Source organism: Cimex lectularius, unplaced genomic scaffold, assembly GCF_000648675.2.
Source record: "Cimex lectularius strain Harlan isolate CLEC.00 unplaced genomic scaffold, Clec_2.1 scaffold272, whole genome shotgun sequence".
Classification (NCBI taxonomy): domain Eukaryota; kingdom Metazoa; phylum Arthropoda; class Insecta; order Hemiptera; family Cimicidae; genus Cimex; species Cimex lectularius.
In genome coordinates this window covers 150642-171664 of record NW_019392910.1, presented here as the reverse complement: position 1 = coordinate 171664, position 21023 = coordinate 150642, and the positions used below count along the sequence as shown (strand labels likewise).

The 21023-nt window shown below is 33.1% G+C and overlaps 2 protein-coding genes across 6 annotated transcripts in view; one reads left to right on the top strand and one right to left on the bottom strand.

Moving 5' to 3' along the window:
* Positions 1–220: 220 nt before the first annotated feature.
* Positions 221–9540, bottom strand: LOC106669143 (histone deacetylase 3). The gene is made up of 2 exons (XM_014398443.2): positions 9389–9540; positions 221–1751 (listed from the first exon to the last, which is right to left on the bottom strand). Exon 2 carries the CDS (start codon positions 1666–1668, stop codon positions 355–357), a length of 1314 nt encoding a protein of 437 aa, XP_014253929.1. The 5' UTR covers positions 1669–1751; positions 9389–9540; the 3' UTR covers positions 221–354.
* Positions 9541–12363: 2823 nt separating this feature from the next.
* LOC106669128 (serine/threonine-protein kinase 10) overlaps positions 12364–21023 on the top strand; it is a 34043-nt gene continuing 25383 nt past the window's right edge. For 4 of the 5 annotated variants that reach the window (XM_014398420.2, XM_014398418.2, XM_024229273.1 and 1 more), the window contains exon 1: positions 12365–13162. In XM_014398420.2, the coding sequence (XP_014253906.1) occupies positions 13004–13162 (159 nt within the window). In that variant the 5' untranslated portion in view covers positions 12365–13003. Of the gene's footprint in view, positions 13163–21023 lie in introns of all 5 variants that reach the window. The other variant, XM_014398419.2, reaches the window with a different exon arrangement.

Here is a 21023-nt window from a genome sequence, read left to right as displayed (position 1 = left end):
AGCCTAGTTAAATCTCGAGTATGCTCTTTTTAAAAGTAAAACATACAATGTGCAAAAAAAAATTATAAATGTCAAATAATTAAACATTAAAATGCTCCATTGGAATAACAAGTTATAACATTTAAAAAATAGATCACCATTAATTTTTTTAACTATTAATCTAATGTTGATTTTTTTTTTAAATGTACAGAGTACATATTATGTAAAATGTTTATATAATTCTGAACTAGGTCTTTTAAAAAAATGTTTTAGCAGTGTAAGTAAAATAAGGTTTGATTAAAAAAATGTACTTAAAAATCTCAACAGTTGTGAGACAGTTTTGAATGGGAATAAAAATAGGTAAAGTAGAGCTTGTTACATGTACACGGCACATTTTTTTTCACTCTGTTTGTCCTGGTCTTTTTCACCATTATAAAACTCGTTCGCCGGCTCGACGAGCATGTCCTCTTCGGCTTGGGACATTCTCACATCAGGGTCTAGATCGTCCAGTACGGCTGAATCGTCGGACGGTACCAGGTCACCAGGTATATCCTTCATTTGAACACTTGGAGCGTGCTGAAGCATCTTTAGATTATCGAACACGAATTTGGTTATTGCCTCGAGATATTGTTTTCCGTTGAGGTTTTCCTGTCTTGGCGGAATCTCCGGATGAAGTTGGAAATCTGGAGCGAAATACTCTAAGTACTCTGTATACGGGAGTTCGTTGCTGATGGCTTCGTGGAGCAACAATGAAGTTTCGTACGTCCAGCACCTTGCTACATTTCTCAGCGTGTATCCTCCACCTCCGACGACTAAAAGCGGAATATTGCAATCCCTGATCAACCTGACGCATTCGCCATGACCCCTTGTTGTTAGCCCGAATGTGCCTAACCTATCGCCTTCTAGAGAATCGGCTCCGCATTGAAGGACGATGGCTGTAGGCCTGAAAAAATCCATGACATACTGAATAACAGGTTTAAACACTTGATAATAACTTTGATCGTCAATGCCTTCTTTGAAAGGAACATTGACTGAGTAATATCTTCCCGAGTCAGACCCAATTTCATACATGTCTCCAGAGCCTGGGAAAAAACAGGGACCGAAGTTGTGAAAAGAAACTGTCATAACTCGATCAGTTAGGTAAAACGCTTCCTGAACACCATCACCGTGATGCACATCAATGTCGATATATAAAACCCGAGCGTAGTATTTCAAAAGTTCCAAAATTGCGATCACTATGTCATTGACGTAGCAGAAACCAGACGCTTCGAATTTCTTCGCATGGTGCAAACCGCCTGACCAATTAATGGCGATGTCACACAGTTTGTGGTTAAGCTTCGTCGCACCTTCGAGCGACGCGCCCGTATACATGGAGCAAAAGTCGAACAGCCCTTCGAATACAGGGCAATCGTCACCGACATTGAAGCTAGCCAAGTTCTTCGTATATCCCTGAAGGTTCTGAGGTGTGACCGACTGCAGGAACTCAATGTACTCGTCCGAATGGAACCTGCACATGTCATGCGGACTTGCACGGTACGGACGGTAGATTTGCATCTTCTTATGCAACCCGTAGTTCAAAACAAGACTGTGGATGACGGACAGCCTATGTGGCTTCATAGGGTGGCCCACGCCGTAATGGAAATTGCCCACATCTGGGTCATAGAAATAAAACACCTTCTTCTTCGCCATGATTATTCTTTTTTCATAAGATACTGGCTAAAAAAATTTATGATGACTGTCTTCCTTGTCTTATCAGATGTCACGTTCCTCTCCTGTAACATATAATATTTAATAAAATCACTAGTTACAAAGCATATTTATTTAGAACAAAATAATAGTCATACATTAATTCAATACAAATAAACATAAATAAAAAGAACATAAATTATACAGGGTGATGAGCTTGTCATGTTTAAAAAAAAAAATCGGTAACAGTACATTTAAAATGGGGTAGAATGTCATAAACCTCATGCTTTTATCTCAATCTATTCAATAGTTATGATTTTTTAGAGTTTATTTAAGAAAAACACGTTTTTTTACATAAAACCTGAATTCTCCACTCTAACTTACAAACTTACTTTTCCCAACTTTTGACCATATTTTTAAATTCAATTCCGAACCTCCTTTTGGATTAGTCCACTTTTGTTCTAAAAATCGCCTGACTATTTACAAAATAACTGCACAAACATCATGAAATTTTTGAAAGGGTAAACGTGAATTAACCTCTTTAAACCGTAGCTCCCCTCCATTACATTTTTAAAAATGTCCCAGCTAAGAACACCAACATTTTATGAGCTTTGCAACGGACTCTTGGAAACCTTCATTATTTTGATTTTGATGGGCAATTTCAGTTGAAAGTGGGGAAAACATGCTTCAGGAAGTATCCTGGGGATTAATTGTATGGCCCAAGAGTTGATCGGATTTTTATTCTGATGAATGTTTTGTTTCTTTACTAATAAATTATTTTCAGAATGTAATTGGTAATTATTAATTTACACGCCCGATCAACTCTCAAACCACCCACCAACAAACCTCAAAAAAAAAAGTTTGCAAGTTCATTGTGCCAAAATTTCAAATACGCAGGTCTATTATAAAATCCTTTATTTCACTGTTTTTTCTTAATGCTAAGTAAAAAAAAAAAAATAATCGCCCAAAATATTCATGACATCAATTTACTTCATAAAATTAAATCGACGAAGAAATTCCATTTTATTATTGTTCAAAGCAGAATTCAGCATGCAGTTCATTGTTTAGAAAATGCAGCAAACTCCAATACTTTATTTAATCTACCTGAATGCAATCCTGAAGAANTTATAAAATAACTGCACAAACATCATGAAATTTTTGAAAGGGTAAACGTGAATTAACCTCTTTAAACCGTAGCTCCCCTCCATGACATTTTTAAAAATGTTCCAGCTAAGAACACCAACATTTTATGAGCTTTGCAACGGACTCTTGGAAACCTTCATTATTTTGATTTTGATGGGCAATTTCAGTTGAAAGTGGGGAAAACATGCTTCAGGACGTATCCTGGGGATTAATTGTATGGCCCAAGAGTTGATCGGATTTTTATTCTGATGAATGTTTTGTTTCTTTACTAATAAATTATTTTCAGAATGTAATTGGTAATTATTAATTTACACGCCCGATCAACTCTCAAACCACCCACCAACAAACCTCAAAAAAAAAAGTTTGCAAGTTCATTGTGCCAAAATTTCAAATACGCAGGTCTATTATAAAATCCTTTATTTCACTGTTTTTTCTTAATGCTAAGTAAAAAAAAAAAAATAATCGCCCAAAATATTCATGACATCAATTTACTTCATAAAATTAAATCGACGAAGAAATTCCATTTTATTATTGTTCAAAGCAGAATTCAGCATGCAGTTCATTGTTTAGAAAATGCAGCAAACTCCAATACTTTATTTAATCTACCTGAATGCAATCCTGAAAAAAAGATAACGGCTTTTTCAATTATTGTACATGCAGGAACAATGTCAAATCTCATTCATTCAGACGCTTTTAATTTTAAATAAACAGTTATAAACAAAATTGTAAAATAGGCCGCGAAGAATTTTTGATGGTAAATTCAGTAAAAATTTCAGATGCTTGAAAACAAACTTAATTGACAATTCACTAATTTCGTGGTCTGCTTGACCAATTAATATATTACAATTAATTAAGGTTTATAGTTGAGATAAAAAAGTCAATGGCACAAGCGGGATTCGAATGCACGATCTTTGGCTAGATACGCCGCTGCTCTACCACTTGAGCTATCGTGACCTCGATCCACTCAGACACTAACTTCCCATCTCAACCCCACCTTTTGAATTTTCCCTCCTTTTTGCCATTTTTTAATTGACAATACACAAACGAGTGTTATGTTCCACTATTATTGCCATCTTTCGTGTAATTTTATAATTTTGTCAACTTAGGATTATGACACATGTTTTGACCGAAGCATTTACTGAGAGGAAAACTGATTCGGTTGGGGGTTTCTTTGTTAAGAATGGGACGGTGTGGTGCGTATCACTTGGTGGTTTTGATACCGAGTAATAGGGTCAAAGAAGCCCGGTTGTGTAGTATTCCATCAGCTGTGCCACATATATCTGTTTTGCGTCCAACTATGTGTAAATCATTTGTTCTCGAGGGTTTTTTTCATCTTGATGACTGACGAAGAGTCTTTTTTTCTGTTTTCCCACAATCGGATGAACCCATATTCAACTCCCCCCATTGGGCAGCAGAAAAACCTGTTCTGCATGTATTGCACTAATGAACGATAATAAAGTATATTGCACTATAATTGACAATATTGGAAAACGACACAAACAAGACTGGTGGGCTCTGTCTAGTGGAATGGTGAAATTGACAATATAACTGCTTATGAAACCGCTGTGTGCAAAAAAAATAAAATTGTGGTCCTTTTTTTATTAGATGGCTTGGAGCTTTTGGCTATGTAAATCTAAAGATTTTCAAATATCAAGTTTTATTTACACATTTTTGCACCTTTTACCTCAACTTGATTTTGGGTCCAGTATTTGTGCTGTATTTGTTTGGGATTTTATAGTTTAAACCCATTTAAATTAGAAGAAGCAAAGTGATAACCCCTTTGTTTTCTCTATCTGCATTGCTTGGAGTCGATAGTTATCGAACACCTATGACCTTCAAAAATGCAGATTTATTTATCTTTTTCACTATCTACAAAGCTTGCCAAATCTCATATATTCAATATTTTGCTCCTTTTATCCTAAATGAATTTTTGTCCAGGATGTATTGCCGTATTTGTTTGAAAATGTTACCAAAATTAAATTAAATAGTCATTTACAATCAATGATTATGATACACATGACATGCTTGGAGTCGATAGTTATCAAACACCTATGACTTTCAAAAATGCAGATTTATTTATTTTCTTTTTTTTCACTTTCTACAAAGCTTGCCAAATCTCATATATTCGATATTTTTCCCCTTTTAGCCTAAATTAATTTTGATCTGGTATGTATCTTATTTTTTTGAAATTGTATAGCCTAACCCCATTTTTAAAAAGTAGAAGTAAGTTCTGTTCTATCTGAATTGCTTCTTCAAATTCTGCCAAAAGTTAATTTAAATGCTCATTTACAATCAATAATCATGATGCACGAGTGCATGAAATATGAAATTTGTAAAAATAATTTATTTTCTATTATCTTGCCCTTTTTATCAAATATTTATTTTTCTGTTGTTTAAATTTGTGTATTTGAGATTTTACAGCTTAAACCCATTTTTAATTAGGATCAAAAGCTAAGAAGGCTTCGGTGGCCACGACAATTTAGGCATTGACATGGCGCTCATCTCAGTAAGGTAAAGAAGTCCGTGGTTCGAATCGAGCAGCCCAAGGGTTGATATGACCGCTCCTGTTGCGAACCATTGTTAAAAAAAAAATTAATAAAAAAAGTGAAATCCTTATTTTATTAGATGGCTTGGAGCTTTTAGCTATGCAAATCTAAAGATTTTCAAATATCAAGTTTTATTTACACATTTTTGCACCTTTTACCTCAACTTGATTTTGGGTCTAGTATTTGTGCTGTATTTGTTTAGGATTTTATAGCTTAAACCCATTTTAAATTAGGAGAAGAAGCAGTGATAACCCCATTTTTTCTCTATCTGCACTGCTTGGAGTTGATAGTTATCGAACACCTATGACCTTCAAAAATGCAGATTTATTTATTTTATCTTTTTCACTATCTACAAAGCTTGCTAAATCCCACATATTTAATGTTTTGCTCGTTTTGGCCTAAATGAATTTTTGCCCATTATGTATGGCCATATTTGTTTGAAAATTTTGCCAAAAATTCAATTAAATGGTCATTTACTATCAATAATTATGATGCACGAGTGCATAATAAGACTGACATGTACAAAGTTAACTTATTTCTAATTCCCTTGCCTTATTTTTATTACTTCCATCAAAAATTTATTTTTCCCTTGTTTATATTTTTGTTTTGTTTGAGATTTTATAGCTTCAACCCATTTTTAAATAGGGGAAGAAGCAAAGTGAAATCCCAGTTTTTCTCTATCTGCACTGCTTGGAGTCGATAGTTATCAAACACCTATGACTTTCAAAAATGCAGATTTTTTTCACTATCTACAAAGCCTGCCAAATCTCACATATTCGATATTTTTCTCCTTTTAGCCTAAATTAAATTTGATCCAGTATGTATTTGAGATTGTATAGCCTAAACCCATTTTTAAAAAGTGGAAGTTCTATTCTATCTGAATTGCTTGGAGTCATTAGCTATACAAATCTAAGACTTTCAAATATTTTGGATTTTCTTTCAAATTCTGCCAAAAGTTAATTTAAATGATCATTTACAATCAATAATCATGATGCATGAGTGCATGAAATATGAAATTTGTAAAAATAATTTATTTTCTATTATCTTGCCCCTTTTATCAAAAATGTATTTTTCTCTTGTTTAAATTTTTGTATTTATTTGAAGCTTAAACCCATTTTTAATTATGATCAAAATCTAAGAAGGCTTCGGTGGCCGCGACGATTTATGCATTGACATGGCGCTCATCTCTGTAAGGTAAAGAAGTCCGGGGTTCGAATCGAGCAGCCCATGGCCTCTGCTGTTGTGAACACTTGTTAAAAAAAAATTTTAACAAAAAAAGTGATATCCTACTTTGCTCGGAGCTTTTGGCTATGCAAATCTAAAGATTTTCAAATATCAAGATTTATTTACACATTTTTGCACCTTTCACCTCATCTCGATTTTGGTCGTGTTTGTGCTGTTTGTTTGGAATTTTACAGCGTAAACCCATTGTAAATTAGGAGAAAAAGCAAAGTGACAAACCCATTGTTTTCTCTATCTGCACTGCTTGGAATCGATAGTTATCAAATACCTATGACTTTCAAAAATGCAGATTTATTTATTTTCTTTTTTTTCACTATCTACAAAGCTTGCCAAATCTCATATATTCAATGTTTTGCTCCTTTTATTCTAAATGAATTTTTGTCCAGGATGTATTACTGTATTTGTTTGAAAATGTTACCAAAATTAAATTAAATAAATTAAATTAAATAGTCATTTACAATCAATGATTATGACACACGAATGAAAAAGACTGAAATGTAAAAAGATAATTTATTTCTTATTCCCTTTCCTTATTTCTATTACTTCTATCAAAAATTTATTTTTCCCTTGTTTACATTTTTGTATTTGTTCGAGATTTTATAGCTTCAACCCATTTTTAAATAGGGGAAGAAGTAAAGTGAAATCCCAGTTTTTCTCTATCTGCACTGCTTGGAGTCGATAGCTATGATTAACTTATGACCTTCAAAAATGCAGAATTTAACGTAACATTCACCTTTACTGTTTTCACCCTAAGGATTCATTAAGACAATCTCCAAACATGTTTGGGAAACACATCACTAACATCAAACTTTGAAATTATAGTTTTAGAAAGAACTTGTTTGTTTATAATTCATATTCCGGCATTAAATTATTAGCGCCAAATTATAATCATTACTATTATCATTCAAAGATTCGTTAATTTGTAATTTGGTAATTACCGATCACGTTGTCAAACCCTACAAGGACAGGGAGACCAAAATGATCGGCAACGCCCACATTACAAGTTCATTAACCCAAAAACTGTATAAGGAAATCTCAAAACCTCAGGTAAGTTATTTAAATTCAGAAACATAATTAGTAGAATAATAAAATACCAAGCGGAAGTACAATAAGGTTTATTTTATTAATATGGAAACCAAGAGGGGAACAAAGAAAACTTAATATGATGACATTTCGATTAAAAAGAGAGAAAAATTATACACGACCATCAAAATTTTAGTCGAGGCCATCTGAATTGGGAATAATAACAAACTTACCCTTGTTATTTTGGTGCCAAATCTTATAGGCAAGAGGGGCAACAATGAGGTTGATAAATTGGACAAGGAAATTTTGTGATGAAAAATCCACCCAACCTGAACAAGCCACATATACAGCGGAAATGAACGGAATGACTACGACTGTTTGGATATTCAGTTGATAACATGACTCAGTTGATCGTGTATGGTACAATGAAACCACTTTTCGTTTTGTGAATTTACAAGGCAATGGAGAAGCAGAAAAGAAAGAGAAAACATTGGATTCATCCATTGAATACGAAAAAGGTAGCACTTGGTCAAGCCTACTGTTTGTAAGGGGAATTTCGACGCTGTCCTGACAAATTCTTCCAATACTATCGGATGACTATAGCTTCATTTGATGAGCTCCTAGCATTGGTCGACATGCAACTTCGGAAACAAAATAGAACATTCAAAACTGTAGTTTCACCCTAAGAAAGACTGCCAGCAATGCCTTCCTAAGCTTTTCTCTTGGCATCCCTGTTATTGTACATTCTGTCTTTAAAATTCCACAGACAGGGCCTGTTCTGAACTTTCACAATAAATTGTTCCTCGTCCATCCTAGACCAGCTTGCAGTTTGCCTGTCTGACTGCCTGCCTCTTCCATTCTACTCGTCCGTCGCCACTGTGGCGCACCCCTTCTACTTTTCACTGTTTTGACCTGTTTAGACGGAACCCAGCGAAAAATTCCGTTGACGGACAAGTGGTGCACCAACAAAGCTTGACAGAGAGATTACAACAGAAATTTCCGTTCGATCTGTCGAAGGCTATTTTGAATGTAAGCTTGCGCAGCGGAAATTTCAATCATGGAAACTCCCGTCACATCATGGCACCAGCCTTAATGAATGCCATGTTAATTTCATTTAATTACGGCTTAAGAATAAAAAAAAAAGTCCAGAGGCAAATGTGATAACTGAACCCACGACCGCGGGATCTACTAGCCGAGAGTCTGACACCTTAACCACTTGGCTACCGCAGCCCCCCCCTCACTCTAGTTTAAATTCATACAAATAAATTTGACGAAAATCTAATTAGAACATATTTAATTTTGCAGGTCCTCACTCTTATAAAATTCAATATAAACTAAAACATTTTGTATAAAAGATAACAATTATTATAATCCATAATTAGATTTGAGAATTTAGGTTTGTTTGTATGAGTAGAAAATTCGAAAATAAAACAATTTTCAAAACCAGCATTAATTTAGCACCAACCCAAAACTTTTTTTTTTTTTTAGTAAAGTAACAACGCTTTATGGCGTCGCGATATTCCCCCGGTCCTTCAATCTCCGAAATTTGACTAACTTTCTTCATAAATTGTTCAACCATGAGCCAAACAGCCCTGTTTCTCCCTTCTAGTTAGAAAACCTTATACAAATAAAAAACATTTTTTTTAAAAAGCCTTGGGAAGAACGCTAGAAAACAAACAAAACATAACCTATGAGAAACAATCACAGGATATGGAGATTTGAACTTGGCGTGGAATAGAGACGCCGAATCTTAGAGACTTTCGTGTCACCTTTGCAAAGTGCCGTAGAGATCGAGGTCCTCCTTGAAAATCGCCATTCGTACAGGAACGCACCCCAGCATCACAGCGGTGTAGATTTTTCAAACAAACGTGGACCTCCGAGACATAACTGTTTATTAATGACCTAGAAAGGTCGACGATTCTCCTGACTAAAAACTTACAGACTAGAGACAGAAGTATACGCGATCTCTAGCGCTTTTTGTTTATATTTACAACTCAGTGTTTACCAAAGTTCTTGTTACAATCTTCAATAATTTGTTTGAAATACCAAGGCTGATAATCAATAAAAACTAACTTTCTTCTCGTGTAGAAATGTGTGGTGATTAGTGACCGTTAATCGATAATTATTTAGAAATCGTGAGATGCGGTCTGGTGTGATGTAGGTTTCAGAAAAACATTTTCTTTATCGTGCCAATGTTTCGATCTTTATTGAGCCCTCAAGATGATCTCAATAAAGATCAAAACGTTGGCACGATAAAGAAAATGTTTTTCTGAAACCTACATCACATCAGATCGCATCTCACGATTTCTAAATAACTAGCTTTCTTGTTTTATTAATACATCTACCATATACACTCAAAAGATTGTGACTTTTGGTGACAATAAACCTTAAATAGGTGATGATTATGATCATGATGAATTGATGAACTAGGAAGTCGTAGGTTTTTGTTCCCAAAACACTGCAGCCTTCTAGTTTATTGTACATTCCTAATTCCTTATTTCAGTGCAATCGATCCTTCTCCTACTACTACTAGTACTAAACTTAAAAAGAGGAAATTATAAACAACCATCAAAATTTTAGTTGATGCCATCAGAATTGAGAGTAACAACAAACTTATCCTTGTTTTGGTGGTACCAAATTGTACAGGCAAGACGGGCAGCAATAAGGTCGATAAATTGGTCAAGGAAAGTTTTATAGGGTCATTGAGTTCTAAACCATCGACTGTTTTTTTTCCTTTATTGAGCAGATGCTCTGCATTCGAAGGTGGGTTGTTTCTTCCTCTTTTTCACCTCAAATGCCAGTGACCGGACCTATCACTCCTTTGAGTTTAGGCCTTTAACTGTAGCAATGTGTTTGCCAATCTTCATGAGGGTTGTTTTGGCATAAGTTTATTATGTCTAGCACCTGTAGAGTTTATCCATTTTCTTCTTTTTTTCTGTTTTAGATCCATTATGTAATGGAATATTCTGTTTGTTTTTGTGATCCCAAAACCCAACCTCAAGGCCTCTTTATCTTAGTTGTTTATTTATTTTTTATGGTTCAAAAACCCATTTCTTAAAAAAGTATACAAAAGTAAGGAGAAAAAATATATACAATACAATGCTTATAACTAACTAAACATTAATAAAGAATAAAACACTATACTATACAATCAATGAAAAAGACGATAACATCCTTATAAATAAAACAACATAAAGATTTAATTAAACACCCTATCAATATAATTTTAAAGTCTAGGAATTATTGAAAAAATATTGAAATAATATAACAAAGTGTTATAACTACAGGTATAGTATATTTTTAGTTGTTTTTTTTTAACTAAATAAAATTATTATGTTTCAAGCAACTGACTTATAATGAGGAAACAGAATATGGACATGCCTCCTATGGCCAGGTGTCTGCTTTTCGTTACTCAAAATTCCTTTGTGTCCTGGAACCCAAGATAGCATCAGGTTGCTGTATTTCACCAGTTTTTGGAGATTCTGGATGGATTCAATGGCTAATTTTAATGTTTGTTTTTTCCCATGCTAATGCTTTAATAGCTGCTCGTCTAACCGATCTTATGATGATTTTTGTTAGGGTAACCTTTTCGAAGATTTTCTAAGGCACAAGTGTTGATGGCTTGATTTTCAGGTTAAAAGACCAAGGTGTACTTTCCTTATGAGTTTGATTGCTCGCATTTTGGGCTTGTACAGAAAGCGCCTGATATGGTTCCTTTATTTGATTCTGTATACAATATCTTAGTATCTGATTTCTTCCTAAATTCGTCCTTTTCTTTGTAGTCTGTTGAAATTTTATAGGTTGTTGAAAAGAGTGATTCCGAGATCATGTAGTCAGTCTCCATTTCTAAAAAACGGGTGTCCGATTTTATTAATCTTTTTCATGTGCCCGAAATGTTTAGTTCCCACCCTGCATTTTATATCTACATCCTTTGGGATAATATATCATAGCATTGCTTAAAAAGAGCATTTAGAATGCCTCAAACAATTCCCAAAAGATTCCGCACAGTGTGGGGCGTAATTGACTAATTTTTTAGTTGACTAAAACTGTTAACTAAAAACTTTTAGTTGTTTATTGGTAACAACTACTTTAATTAATTAAATTGTTAGTGAACAGTTTCAACTAAATTGCTCGTTGGTAGATGTAGGCAAAATTAGTTTAAACAATTTAGTTGCAGTTGTTAGTTATTAATTAGAATTGATTTTTGTCGCACACTGACTCAGTGCTTTTGTGGTCCAAAACACCAGACAGTCTGTCAGACGAAAATATGTGACATTTATGTAAATAGATTGGTTTTGTAATGCTTCATCTTAGTAGTTTTCAATTGTGTTTGTGATCTTTACTGTTTTTATTAATTTATTTAATAGTTTTGTTCACAGTTCTTATCTAGTTATTTTTGGCCTTAAGCGATGCTAAAAAACCGTCATGTATAGTTTTCTATGGAGTAATAGTAAGAAGTAAAAAAATTCATATATCGATTTGTTCAATAAATGTATGGATAACCATTTATGGCGTAAGTCGGTTCTCTAGCTCCTCATCATTTGTAAACTGATAGAATATTGGAATTTGATATAATCATGAAAAGGATTATTAAAAAAATCTGCACTCGATGAAACGTTTCGTTTTTGTAAATTTGAATGTTATTAATTAATAAGGTATAAAAAAGGTGTTAAAAAGTTTTCCTTATGAAGTATTGTGGTGGGATGAAATCGTTGGCGATCAAGTGGACGGCGACGGGAGGCTGACGTCATTTCCAGGCGTGGTGGAGTAAAATGGATTCCGAGTTTTGATGTATCGGAAAGTGGCCGAGGGACCGAAGTGAAACAGGTGTTTTTCCGTTCGGTTTTTCTTTTTTACGTTGCCCTTTTCCGTTTTCCCCCTTCGGCCCAGGACCCGCGCACCCATCAGGAAAATGAGGAGGAGGAGACGGAGCCCGCACTGACCCATCCGAAGTTTGTTTTCCAAGAAAAATAAAGTGGGACTCGGGACTTTTCCGGGGGCGCGAGTGAGTTTCCACAGTTTTTCCACCCCCGGCCGCGACTCAGATGCGATTCGGCCGAAGGTCCTTCCTTCGTTTTCGCCCTTTTCTCAGGGGGAAGACTACTCGCGAGTTTCCAATTATGTGACTTTATTTCCCTGACAATTTTTTTCGGTGATTTTTTTTTTAAATTCCGCAGTGAAAATGAACGCGAAAGTGCGAAAAAGGTTCAAATCCAAATGTTAAAAACAGTGACATAAGGATTAGCGAGAACGTTTTCCCTTGCAAATTTTGTTTTGCCTTTTTTTTTACTGAAACGAGAAAAGTTGATGAAGTGTGTCAATTTTTGATATCCGCAGGGTCGATTTGATTAGGGTTTCGTCTTCATTTTTTATATATATTTAAAATGTCGTTTCTGAGCAATTTGAAGAAAGTCCTCCACCTCGGGGGCAACGAGTCGAAGAAGAAGAAAGTCTTCAACAACATTCAGATGGAATGCGACCCCGAGGAGTTCTGGAACATCATCGGAGAGCTGGGCGATGGAGCCTTCGGAAAAGTCTACAAGGTGGGTTCGAGAGATTTATTTTTTAAAAAAATGCGACATTTCGACACGATTTTTCACGTCGGAGGTCTGCCTGGAAAGTGTCCCGCGGCCTATTCGGCAACCTTGACCTCCATCGGGACCTGTGTCGGATACCGTGGATTCCTCTGGTGTTTGGTGCATTGCACCTTCCGCTTTTCTGGGCCGCCCTCGTTTCACCGATTCCTGTTCCTCTTCCCACTTGGCAGGCGGTCCTGCACGAAAATTCCGGCCTTTGCCACGACTCAAATCCACAATTCGTATTAAAAAGAGGAAATTTTAAATTTTCTAAAAGCCTGTTTTTATAAAACAAACAAATAAAGATAGCAGGGCGTTTTTGGTACTTCACAATATTACATCTGGTTATCGCCAACGATTTATTACTCCATGCATCCATTAAAAGATATGAAACACGACAGGCAATACTGTCATCATATTCATATATTTAATGAAACCTGTAGTAATTTTTATTACTATAGTTAATATAGTTTGAGCATGAAATCTTCACGTAACGACTGTATCGAAAGTGGCACAAAAATGTCAAATATTAGAAATTTGTGCAGCCCACTTCATCTTCGCATATAAGCATTTTCCATCAGTCGCGGGATCACTAAAATACTGAAAACTTATTGATTTCTGAACTGATTTGGCTTTGTTGGTTCTAACGGATTTTGGTTAATTTCTACCCTTAATTATGTTTATGAGTAATTTTTTAAAGAAAGTGTTGAATTTTTGAATCGCCATAATTCAACAGCCCATTTTATCATCTACATTTTATTACTCCACACACCTTTTAAAAGGTATAAAATGACTGGCAACACCGTCATTTTCTTCTTGGTTAATACACCTGTGATAATTTTTTGTAAATGCTATTGTTAATACAGTTGTCTCATTTAGGCTTCAAATCTTTTATGTTACAAGTGTTTTGAAAGTGGCATAAAAATTTCAAATATTAGAAATTTGCGCGACCCACTTTGCAGTCTGTCCCTATATATTTTTTTAGTAGAAAACAGTTCTAATGTCACTAAAATACTGGAAGCATATTCAATTGTCTCTAGTAGTTCTACAGATTTTGTTTTATTTCTACCCTTAATTATGTTTATGAGTAATTTTTTAAAGACTGCATTGCATTTTTGAATTGCCAGAATTTTACAGCCTTTTTTTGTCTTCTATATTTTATTACTCCACACACGATTTGAAAGATATAAAGTGACAGGCAACACTTTCATTATATTCATGGTTAGTGAAAGCTGCGTTATTTTTGTATTACAATTGTTATTTGAGCATTAAACCTGCATGTAACGACTGTTTCAAAAGTAGTACAAACTTTTCAAATATTAGAAATTTGTGCTGCCCACTTTAATGTCATCACATATAAGCAATTTTCCATTAGTCAATGGATGAGATTAATACTAAAATACTGAAAACTTATTCATTGTAAACTTGCTTTTGCTTTGGTGGTGACGGATTTTATTTTATTTCTACCCTTAATTCTGTTTATGAGTAATTTTTTTAAAGACTGTTGAATTTTTGAATCGCCATAATTCAACAGCCCATTTTGTCTTCTACAGTTTATTACTCCACACACCTTTTAAAAGATTTAAAATTATACGCAACACCATCATTTTTTTCATGTTTAATACAACCTGTGATCATTTTTTTTAATACAAAATGATTGTTAATACAATAGTCATTTGGGCTTGAAATCTCCATGTAACAAGTGTTTTGAAAGTGGCATTAAAATTTCAAACATTATTAATTTGTGCAACCAACTTTGCTGTCTGCCCACATAAAAAATTTTCTGTCATTTGAAGGATGCGATTTGTCAATTCAAATTCTTGAAAACAGTAAATGCTAATGCCAATGTAAAATACTTTAAAGGAAATTATTCATTTTGTGGTACAAACTATTCAATTTGATATTGACAATTCTGGCAGGCTTTTTTATTTATTTACCACATTGAATTTTGCAGGAATCTTACAGCTTTTTACAATTTTACACTTATAATTGTCCTCCTTCTATTAATAAAACCTGTACTTTTTTTTCTATTACAGTAGTTATTTGAGCATGAAATCTTCTGTTTTGAAAGAGGCAAAAAACTTCAAATATCAGAAATTTGTTCGACCCACTTTGATGTCTTCACATATAAGCGATTTTCCAAATCTTCCAGTCAAAGGATATAAATTGTCAATTCAATTTGTAGAAAACAGGTCTCATGTCACTGTAAAATACTGGGAAGTTATTCAACTGTGAACTATCTGATTTGGCCTTTGTGGTTCCGACAGATTTTGTTTTATTTCTACCCTAAGTTATCTTTATGATGTTATTTTTAAAAATAGCATTGAATTTTTGAATCGCCAGATTTTACTGCTGGTTGTCATCCTCATTTTTTGTAATCTATAAAATCTTAAATGATGGTTACGTGGAACAGGACTTAACGCATCCTTTAAAATATATGCAACATGACAGGCAATACTGTATTATCTTTGTGACAGAAAAAAATTGTAAATTGTACAGCCAGTTATAATTTATTGTAATGTAAAAATGTAAAGTAATATGATTGCTAATACAATAGTCATTTGAACATAAAATCTCCATGTAACGACTTTTGAAAGTGGTACAAAAATTTCAAACATTAGAAATTTGTCCAACCCACTGAACTTTGAGACACTTTGCTGCCTGCCCTTTTTTTTTCTCATAAAAGCGATTTTCCATCATTCAGGGATGCCATTTGTTAATTTAATTTCTAGAAAACAATAAATCATATGTCAATATCATTTAAGTTTAATGTAAGTCAATATATCATTTCTTGGCTCTGGCAGGTTTTGGTTTAGTTCTATCCTTAATTATGTTTGGGCTGTGGCTTTTAAAAAACTGCATTGAATTTATCAAGCACTAGAATTTCAAGCTCAAATAACCACAAGTTGATATAGAAGTTCAAAACAAATAACTAGCTAAAAGTGGCACAAAAAAAGTCAAACAGTACAAATGCATTCAACCCACTTAGCTTTCTCTCCATGCCTCTTCTCTTATTTAACTTCTAAAGCTTTTTTTTCAACCGTCAAGGGATGGCATTTCACCATTTCCAGTAGAAACACAAACTCATCTCACCTTAGAATAGTAAAGGAAAAGTTATTATCTTGGTAAAATTTATATTAGCCTTTCATAATAAAATTGAGTTGCAAAAAATCAAGGATAAGGCCAATTTGAACAAAAAGAAAAGATTCAGTTCCTTCGTAAGGTTTTCAACTTCATTTTGGTATTGACAGTTCTGTCAGATTTTGTTTTAGTTTTACCTTAGTTTGGTTTAATATGTGATTTAAAAAATAATTGAAAATGTGATTCGCCATAGTTTTACAGCTCATTTTGACTTTTCAATTTATTACTCCACCCATCCTTTAAAAGATTCGAAACATGACAGGCAATATGTCGTTTATCTTTATGGCCCAATAATTTTTTAATGCAATTGCAATGCTGATAAAATAGTCACCTGAGTATGAAATCTCATTGTCAGAAGTGTTTTGCAAGTAGCACAAAAATTTGAAACATTACAAATTCGTTCAACCCACTTTGTGTCTGCCCCTTTTTTTCTTCTCCAATCTCTTAATAAAACTCTATGTCCAATGTCAATTTGTTATTGACGGATCTGAGTGATTTTTTTCAACCTTTATTAAGTTTTAAGATGTGATTTGTATTAAAATTTGTGTGTGCTGTTTAGTGACTGTTAGTCAATGATTATTCGGAAATCGTGAGATGCGCTCTGGTGTGACGTAGATTTTAGAAAAACCTTTAGAAAATAATTTTAAAAAATTACTACTACTTGTATTTGTAAAATTTAAACAATGTTTATAAATCCCAGGCCCTGAAGATCTCAATAAAGATCGAAATGTTGGCATGATAAAGAAAATGTTTTTCTAAAACCTATGTCACACCAGACTGTATCTCATGATCTCCGAATAATCATTAAAATTTGCATTGCATTTTTGAACCACCAGAATTTTACAGCTGGTTATGTCATCTCCATTTTATTACTCCACTCATCCTTTAAAAGATCATTATCATTAGTCATTATCTTCATAGTTCACACTACCATTTTTTAAGTGTAAAATTATTTATGATCTATTCCTTTATGTGCTTTGCTATGTGTTGCTGAAACTGCTAGGAACAAAAGTTTTAATTGTCTCCTAAGCCTTATATCGATAGTCAAGGGATAACATTTAACAATTTGCAGAAAAAAAATTCTAATATCATTATAGATCAGGAAAAATTATTCAATTGTGATGCCTACTGTTTGATTTGATAACGATGGTTGTGCAAGACCCTATGATGTACATATATTTAAAATTTAACATAAAAAAATTAATGTGATTTTTAAAAACAACCAATTTTTGTGTTATCAGAATTAAAAATTTTACTTTTCTTACTCCACAGACCCTTTAAAAGATGAATCTAGCATTTATTTAGTTTCATCTTTGGTAAACTTTAAATACTGTTTTCATAGATAATTCATTAATTTTTTTTTTTAACAGTCATGGGGGTGACAAAAGTTTTCATGACTATTTTTTTTTGTTTTACATGGCATAACTTTACAGTTTAAGATTTTTACTTATCTCCTTTACATTTCATTATTCCACAGATCCATTAATAAATGGTTATATAAAAGTACGACTCATTATTGAAAATGTTCATTCTCTCTGTTATTATTTTATGTAAAATTATTCCTATTTAATTTTTTTTTTTTTTTTTTTTTGAGCCTGAAAGCTCCCATGGAATGGAGTGATTTGAAAGTGGCACATAAAATTTCAAACATGACATATTTATGGTTACAACTTTTCCCTCTGACCTTTTCTCTACTGGTATAAACAATTTTTCAACTTTCAAGGGATGGGATTTTATAATTTTTGTGTAGAAACGTCAAATAATGTCATACAATTTTGTAGGAATTGTAATACACATTCGATTTCAAGTTGAAGGGTGACAGATTTTGGATTACTTAAACCCGTATAAAATAAAATTGAATCAATACGATTAGTTTCTGGGTCAACCTAATATTACTGCTAGTTTCATTTACCACCCCCTTTATGACTCCATAGTTCATTTAAAATATGATTGTAAAACAAGGCATTCAAAACTAATTATGAAATATAATTGTACTATCTGTGATTATTATTTTATTGATTATTATTGTTAATTATTTTTATTATTTGAGCTTGAAAGTTTGAAGGTGTGGAAAGCAATTTAAAAGTAACAAACAGTACAAATTAAATCATCCGCTTATCTTTTCTTATATTAAGTTCATTAAAAAATAATTAAACAGCCAATAGATTTAGAAGTATTTCTTTTGACTGGTTTTGGTTTTATAACGACGCAAACAACTTTGGTTTAAACTTCTGAACTGCTAGTTATATTTAAATATTGTTCAGAGTTTTATTACTCCATAGTCCTATGTATAGTTTATGAAACCGTTATTAAATGGTCAATTAAATATTTATACCTATGATTATTGTGTACACTTTAAGTCTTAAAGTTTTAAGAAATCCATTATTCAATTAATACAACCAATTTTTCTTTACTTCCTCTTTTCTTTTATTAATACCTTAAAGGTAAATTTCAAATTGTTGACATTTTTGTATTTATTCCTGGCCCAAAGTTTCAGGTTTTTAACTCAAAAGATGCATTTTAAAATAGCAGTAGTGAGACAAAGTAATTTAAATAAGTAAAACTTATCTAGATCCGGTGTAGTCATTGATAACAGATATGCGAATATAAAATAATCGAAAATGGAGATATCTAACATACTGTTTCTGTTCTGTATTTATTTAATAAAAAATTCAAATGACACATTTTTCATCATGTACATATCTACTAAATAGTATTGGCTTATAAAGTAATATTATAACTGAGAGAAGAACCAATGAAGGCCTACAGAATTTTTCTCAGATTTTTCAAAATTTATGAAATATTTGAATTTTTTTTTTTTTTTTGAAATTTTACTTGTTATTACTCGCTACCCTTTTATATTATTCCGTAGATCCTTTAAAAGAAAATCAACTTTTTTTTTTTACATTAGAACATGTCAAAATAATAAATAAATCCTTCATTCATGCATATCTATTTGTTTTCATAACATTTTTGAAGAGTTTTTAAAACAACAATTTGACTTTTTCCAACCAGCTCATTTTGTGGCAAAACAAGCTGATATCGTGACTCACATAAAACAACATTGAGAGATAATGAAGAGATCATACTTAAACAATCTAAAAAAAAAGTTGACAACACTTTTAAGTTTAAAAGTGTACAATTGTATTTTTTATAAACAGAAGACTTTTTTGATTAAATTTTCCCGTTTTTTGAAAAATACAGTTTATTGTTATCATTGACAATCTCATGTTGCTGTTGACCATTTTTTCACTCTATCAAACACCCCACAATAAACCATTTTCTCATAATTAGGAAAATGGTGCGTAATATTTTTATTACAGGATGCGTTACATGATAATGTTTGTACAATTTACGTCATTTTTATTTGTCTCCCTCATTAACAAAGATAAAAATTTAACTTTATTACTCACAGTTTATAGGGTAAATTAATTCTGATTTCATTATTGATTCTGGTAATAAAAAAAGTGGAGATTTGATTTAATTTTTTGGTTGTTTCCTTGATTAAATACATTTTGGCAGTCGGTATGAATTGCTTTATAGTGGGGGAAAAAAATTGTCTGTCACCCCCTCTGACAAGATATCTTCCTGGGGGAAATGTCGCATCCCAAACCTCTCTGTGCTGACGCCTTCTGCCATTCTGGATTATACCAGGGTGCAACCACTTTATATGTTATATTTTCACTCCATTTTTTAAAGGAGGCAGGGATAATATCGGGGGCCAATAGAACTAAAGAGACAATCTCCACAATAATTAACTGCCTCCATTATTATCTAGAGCAGTGGTTCCCAAAGTGGTCCCTACGGACCCCCAGGGGTCCCCGGCATCATTCAGGGTGTCCGTGAAAAATCAAAATTGATTTAGGGGACCCTGAACAATGTCAAGGGGGTCTGCGCAAGGCTTAATAAAAAATAATAAAATTGTGATCCATTTTTATTATGGAAATTAGCAGTATTGTAATACTCGGTAACAAGTAAGAGAACTGATAAGATAACACGACTAAGTAACTCCGTAACTTGTAACTATAACCGTATTGCTAACGAATAAGAAAAATGATTCTTTGGAGATCGTGAGATGCGGTCTGGTAGGCTTTTCTATAATTTCTTTATCATGCCAACGTTTCAATCTTTAATGAGATCATCTTCAGGGCCTGGGATTTATAAACATTGTTTATATTTTACAAATAAGTTAGGATGTGAAAAAAATGAATTTATGCAATGCTAGAAATTTTAGATTCAATCAAAGTATTTGTACTCACTCAAAGAGTTTGTTTTCTGTGTTATGCAGTAACAGTGTTTGTTACAGTAACAGTGGTTTGTTGCAAATAAAACATTTGATATAAACATTTTCTTATATCATTTGTACCCCTTTTAATAGATAACAGTATGAGTGAGCCGAAGAAAAAATGCTGACAATACTGTGTTGAAAATTTGAAATATGGCTTTATTTCATTATCAGGAAATAGTACTTTACCTATGTCTTCTATGTAATAAAACTATGTCAAATGATTCAATGAAGCCTTCCAAGCTTAAGAAGCATTTAATAAAAATCCATAGGGACAAAAAAATAAGGATTTAACATTTCTTCAAACAGTCAAAGAAAAATATTTGAAAACACTGTCATTGCAACAACTCATAGGGACAAAAGCGAGATGATGATGGACTGTATGCTTCTTATAACATTTCT